The sequence below is a fragment of the Anabas testudineus genome, chromosome 21, assembly GCF_900324465.2.
Source record: "Anabas testudineus chromosome 21, fAnaTes1.2, whole genome shotgun sequence".
Classification (NCBI taxonomy): Eukaryota; Metazoa; Chordata; class Actinopteri; order Anabantiformes; family Anabantidae; genus Anabas; species Anabas testudineus.
Genome location: NC_046629.1, coordinates 3,453,918 through 3,460,705, shown reverse-complemented (window position 1 = coordinate 3,460,705; position 6,788 = coordinate 3,453,918). Strand labels below are relative to the sequence as shown.

Below are 6,788 nucleotides of genomic sequence, written 5' to 3'. Positions count from 1 at the left end.
CGATTCCAACTCCTGTTTAAACCCCATGGTTTATGCCTTTTTCTACCCCTGGTTTAGAAAATCTATTCGACTAATTGTTACACTAAAAATTCTGAAGCCTGGTTCCTGTGAGACAAAAGTGTTGTAGAGATAAACTGTAGAGTGATGAAGCCTTTACTCTGTTAAATGAAGTCAGAATATGTTTGTTGAGTTGATATTTTAAAAGACCAGGTTAAACTAAAAGAATGATAATGGTATTTTTATTAAACCAATATGCTACGAGGAGTGAAACAACTGAAACAAGTCTTTTTATTTCTCCACATTTATAAACTCATCTCTATGCCGTGAATATTTACCAGTACATATGATTGTAATTATTAATTACAGTTGTAGTGGGTCAGTACTTTCAGTATTACAAGTGTGTATTGCAACTGATCAGTTTCTCGTTCCAAAATAGGAACAATGTACACTCACTGGCCACTTTATTAGGTACATGTTACTAGTACCGGATTGGACCACCTTAATCCTTCGTGTCATAGATTCAACAAGGTACTGGAAACATTCTTCAGAGAATTTGGTCCATATTGACATGATAGCATCACGCAGTTGCTGCAGATTTGTCAGCTGCACATCCATAATGCAAATCTCCCATTCCACCACATCCCAAAGGGGCTCTATTGGAATGAGATCTGATGACTGTGGAGGCCATTTGAGTACAGTGAACTCATTGTCATGTTCAAGAATCTAGTCTGAGGTCATTCATTATGCTGCTGGAAGCAGCCATCAGAGATGCTCTTCTGCATACCTCGGTTGTAACAAGTGGTTATATGAGCTACTGTTGCCTTTATTTCAGCTCGAACCAGTCTTGGAGCCATTCTCCTCTGACCTCTGGTATCAACACCCACAGAACTGCTGCTCACTGGATATTTTCTCTTTTTCAAACCATTCTCTGTAAACCCTAGAGGTGGTTGTGCTTGAAAATCCCAGTAGATCAGCAGTTTCTGAAATACTCAGACCAGCCTGTCTGGCACCAACAATCATGCCACGTTTAAAGTCACTTAAATCACCTTTCTTCCTCAATTCTTATGCACGGTTTGAACTGCAGCAGATTGTCTTGACCATGTCTACATGTCTAAATGCAATGAGTTACTGCCATGTGACCGGCTGATTAGAAATTGGCATTAACGAGCAGTTAGACCTAATAAAGTGGCCGGTGAGTGTATGTGTCACAGTTAAGGGAAGGCACGAGGTGGGGTGAATGGAAACCAAATTTATTTATAGAAAAACGCACAAAACAGGAAACTAAGGGGGGTGTCGAAAGGACATGACAAAGAACTGGCGAAAACATGAAAACAAAGTGACAAAACAAAACAACATGAAACAGCACAAAGTAAAGTAACAACTGAAACCAGGAAGGAAAGTACAACTGAAAATCATTGCACGAGGGAAGGCACAGTCTAGAGTCCAGAGGGGCAAAGTCCAGCGGATTCAAGTGAAAGAACAGGGCAGGGGAGGATGGTTGGTGGCAGGACTAAGAGTAGGGCTGGTAGCAGGACTGGTAGCAAGGCTGGTAGCAGGACTGGCAGCAAGGCTGGTAGCAAGGCTGGTCTGATCTGTAATTAAGACCCGGGAGAGTGGGGAGTGAAGTCTCTGGTTTGTAGCAATTTTGCAGCACACAGCATTACAACCACAGTAACTAAGCAAGAAGACAACCATAGTCTCCTACAACTATTGCAAAGGCCTAATAAAAGCTAAATGTCACAGGTTACTTGATTAATAGGTCTGTGGATATTACTGGTGTTTGTGGTTGTAATCACTCATATTGCTAATCTACAAGATGCTAATGCTTAAGGTGGTGAAAACTTTGCTGTTACAAATGATTTCCACTTGATCGCCCGCCGAGAGGCTCTGTACCGCCCCCGTAGGAGGTGTCGCCAAACCCAATACCAGGTGGAACGCCACTGTCCGATAAGGGCCCCAACAGATGATACAGAGGCCCGGGCAGACTGTTCAGGCCAAAAGAAGGAAGGGAGTTATAGGCATACTTGCACTGCTGCAACCAGGTGGAGGGGTTAGACAAAGCCATGCACCGCAGCGTTTTCACCTCCTGGTTCATCTGGTCATTAGACTGTGGATGAAAGCCTGAGAACAAGTTTACTGAGGCACTGAGCGCCTGACCGTGCAGCTTGAAAACATGATCCACCAAGAGCATAGTAGTCTCCCTGGTGGTAGGCAGCTTGGTCAAAGGAACGATGTGGATCAGCTTAGAAAACCGGTCCACCATAAACAATCTGTCCATTGGAAGGCGTCAAACCAGTCATGAAGTCCAAAGACATTTGCGACCAGGGTCTTGATGGGACGTGAAGGTGTTTCAACGTCTTGCGTGTTGTTCCAGGCATAGATGCAACAGGCAGCCACGTAATGCTTGACGTCCTCCTTAAGCGATGACCACCAGAATCAGCGGGATCAGAGCCACAGTGCTGTGGTGACAACATGTATAACATGGTTATCCAAGGCTTGTACCTTAATAGGATCACTCAGCTCTACAGTCCTTAGGTTGAGGCTCTGCACCAGAGAGTGATCTATGAAGCTCCCTTCTGAACCTGAGTCAATGAATACGTCAAGTTCAACTGAGGATTCTGCTCCACATCGCTCCTCCCGCAGGACTGGATGAAGATGGGAGGACGTATGTGAGGTTCAGTTTGTCAGCGCCTCCCTGCTGACAAATATAAGAATTTAATGGGCACTGACGAACAAGGTGTCCAGCCTCCCCACAGTAGAGACAGAGACCCCCCAACAGACGTTGCTGCTTCTCAGCCGCCATAAGACTAATCCGTACCAGCTGCATTAGTTTAAGCACTCAGGTTCGGTAGACAGCAGCATGGTGGAACACGTCCCAGAGCGTGTCTATCGAGTCGCCGCTCCGTCTGCCGCTCTGTGAAGCATTGACTACTTCTCTACCGCCAAGGAGATGAGCTTCTTTAACTTCACTGGTGGGAGAATGTCAGTTGTCTCACACAACATTCAGTAATGCAACAGGTAAAAAGAGATGGTTTAGAAAATCTACTGGACTTGTTTTATACTTGAAATTGTAAAAACTTGCTCCTGTAGGTTGAACAGACATTGAAGAATGAACCAAGTCATTTACCAAGTTTATGTCTTTGAACCTGTTATGGTTGAGTAGGTCTGGGCAGTGTGTCATATCAGATCAATTGATGTCATACAATTTGACTTATTTCCTTACTAAACGCTTGCCTCTCACCAACTAAAAACCAAATGAACTGACTGCAAGATCTGAAAAGTCTTGATGAGTACATTTCTACTTTACCATTTAAAGTGGTCATTATGTTCTTCATTGGTGGACTACAGCTGCAGTTGATTGTGCACTTGAGGGGCCCACGCACCATCAGCTCAATCCAGTAAACTTTATACAAGTTTGTAGCAATATTGCAGCACTCAGAATTGCAACGACAGTAACTACGCAAGAAGACAACCATAGTCTCCTACAACTACTACACTGGCCTAATAAAAGCTAAATGTCACAGGTTACTGGATTAATGGGTATGTGGATATTGCTGGCGTTTGTGGCTATAATCACTCATATTGCATGATCTGCTAGATGCTTTCATACGTGAAATGAAATTCTAGGATAATATATAATAATTTCATAAATTAGAAGTTTGTATTATTACAGTTATACACTAAAAACTGTGATTAGACATCATCAGGGATGGTGATGATGAGCTACAGGTCACTAGAGGAAACTAGAGAGATACATAAGTTATAAGACAGGGAGATTTGTTCCGAGAGCTGTCAGAGCTCAGCAGCTTCTCCTCTCTCTCTCTCTGATGATGGAGGAAGTTGAACTCTGCTTTCCACATCTCAACACCTCCTGCTGGAAACCAAAGCGTCCTCACTCTCACTCTGTTCTTATTGCCATTGTTCTGTCCTTCATCTCTCTACTTACTGTGACTCTCAACCTGCTGGTCATCATCTCCATCTCCCACTTCAGGTAAACACACACTGTATTTTACTGATTCATACGGACAGATTCATCTTTCTAAGCATGTTTTTGAATTTAATATCACTTCTTTGTCGGCTGGAATGAGAAATGATTTTACAAATAATAAGTATGTTGCTCTCTCTCATGCAGGCAGCTCCACACTCCCACCAACTTCCTCCTCCTCTCTCTGGCTGTCTCAGATTTTGTCGTGGGTCTCAACATGTCATTTCAAGTTATGCTTATAGACGGTTGTTGGCTCCTTAGTGACCACATGTGCACTCTATATTTTGTTTTAGAGTATATTGGTACCTGTTCCTCAATAGGAATCATGGTTCTCATATCCATTGACCGTTATGTGGCTATTTGTTACCCTCTACATTACTCCACTAAAGTCACAGCAAAAAGAGTTCAGGTCTGTGTTTCACTGTGTTGGATCGCTGCTCTCTTCTATGTCAGCATAGTGATGAAAGATTATTTAAAACAACCGGGCAGGTATAAATCCTGTGTTGGAGAGTGTGTAATGGCCAACGATATTATCCATCAATTCACAGATTTTACTGTCTTTTATCTCATTCCCATAACTATTATTCTAGTTCTGTATATGAGAGTGTTTGTAGTGGCTGTGTCTCAGGCTCGTGCCATGAGGTCTCACATTGCTTCTGTCTCACACCAGCGTTCAGTGAGTGTAACAGCTAAAAAGTCTGAGCTGAAAGCAGCAGGAACTCTGGGTGTTGTTATAGTTGTGTTTATAATATGCTTGTCCCCATATTTTTGTGTCACAATAACAGGACAGGACACTGTGGTCAACGCTTCATCTGCATCCGTGGTTTTATGTCTGTACGATTCTAACTCCTGTTTAAACCCCATGGTTTATGCCTTCTTCTACCCCTGGTTTAGAAAATCTATTCGACTTATTGTTACACTAAAAATTCTGAAGCCTGGTTCCTGTGAGACAAAAGTGCTGTAGAGATAAACTGTAGAGTGATGAAGCCTTTACTTAAGCTGTTAAATTAAGTTGATATTTTAAAAGACCAGGCAAAATTAAATATATGATATTGGTATTTTTATTAAACCAATATGCTACAAGGAGTGAAACAATTTAAAAAGTCTTAATTATTATTATTATTATTTCCCCACTTTGTTAATCTCATCTCTCTGTGCTGTGAATATTTACCAGTACATATGATTGTAATGATTCATTACAGTTGTAGTGGGTCAGTACTTCCAGTATTACAAGTATTTATTGTAACTGATCAGTTTAATGTATGATTAATGTATATAGCTGAATGTAGCTGAACAAGTTACAGATGTTATTCATCATTTCCACCACTGTCATCACTGTTCTGTATATGAGAGTATTTGTGATGCCTGTGTCAGTTGTCTCACACAACATTCAGTAAATGCAACAGATAAAAAGAGATGAAAGCCTAATTAAAAGCTTCATTTAGAACATGAACAAATAACTGAAAGCAAATAAACTGACTGCAAAGTCTGACAATTTGCACCATATCTCATAATGGCTAAATGTCCCAGGTTACTTGATTAATAGGTCTGTGGATATTACTGGTCTTTGTGGCTGTAATCACTTACAGTGACAAGAAAAAGTATGGGCACCCTTTGGGATTCTGTGGAGTTTTCCATGAATTGGTCATAAAATGTGCTCCGATCTTCATCTAACTCAACAATACAAAAACACAGTCTACTTAAAATAATAGTACACAAACATACTATGTTTTTATGTTTATGTCCTCCCATGTATTTCATTCTTGTTTGATGTTTTCCTTATTGTAGATGCGTCAACAAAAATGTTAGCATGTGCCAGAGATTTCTTTAAGTCTTTAGCTGACACTCTAGGATGCTTCTTTACCTCATTCAGCATTCTGCGCTGTGCTCTTGCAGTCATCTTTACATCACATGGTTGGTTCACATCAGGCAGTGCTTCTTGAAACCAGTGAACCTAAAACTGGTGTGTGTTTTTAAAGGGCAGGACAGCTTTCAGCAACACATCCAATATCATCACACTGATTTGACTCAAGGTTGACTCACTCCTGGCTCCAATTAGCTCTTGGAGAAGTCATTAGGCTAAGGGTTCACATATTTTTTCTAACCCCTGTTCTGTGAATGTTGACATGTTATGTTCAATAAAAATGAAAACATAAAATGTTTCTGTAGTATTATTTTAAGCAGACTGTGTTTTTGTATTGTTGTGAGTTAGATGAAGATCGGAGCACATTTTAAGACCAATTCATGCAAAACTCCAGGTAATCCCAAGGGGTGCCCAAACTTTTTCTTGCCATTATATGTTGCATGATCTACTAGATGCTAATGCTTCAGGTGGTGAAAACTTTGCTGTTACAAACAGGCTAAAAAGCGGATTCAGTTGCAGAAATAAAACAAGCACAGAGTATGATTTCCCACAAAGATTTATTAACAGTTTGATAGTAACAAAAGCAGGACAGAGGAAAAAAATTATCTAAAGGAGGGGAAAACTACGGGCACTCTGCAAAAGGCTCACAAACTAATGACTATCTGATCTGGTCGAAAAAACAAAAGAAAGTGTAGCCTAAACTTGCACTGACTAACAAAGAAAACAAAACACAGCTGAACACTGGAACACTGGCCATTAGACTATGGATGAAAGCCTGAGGGCAAGCTTACTGGTGCAGAGAGTGCCTGGCAAAACTCTGCCTAACCCTGCTCCACCACGAACATAGCAGTCCCCCTCCTTTACCCAACGGAAGCTTGGGTAAAGGAGAAAAGTGGACAAGCTTAGAAAACCAGTCCACCACAATCATAATAAGTCCAA

General features: G+C 41.2%; 1 protein-coding gene across 1 annotated transcript; it reads left to right on the top strand.

The window, feature by feature from the left end:
- Positions 1 to 3,839: 3,839 nt before the first annotated feature.
- On the top strand, positions 3,840 to 4,949 carry LOC113172667 (trace amine-associated receptor 8a-like; the record flags this gene model as incomplete). The annotated part of the gene is made up of 2 exons (XM_026375659.1): positions 3,840 to 3,991; positions 4,133 to 4,949. Coding segments are annotated over 2 exons (969 nt in total), but the record flags the coding sequence as incomplete, so codon positions are not given.
- Between the last annotated feature and the right edge of the window lie 1,839 nt (positions 4,950 to 6,788).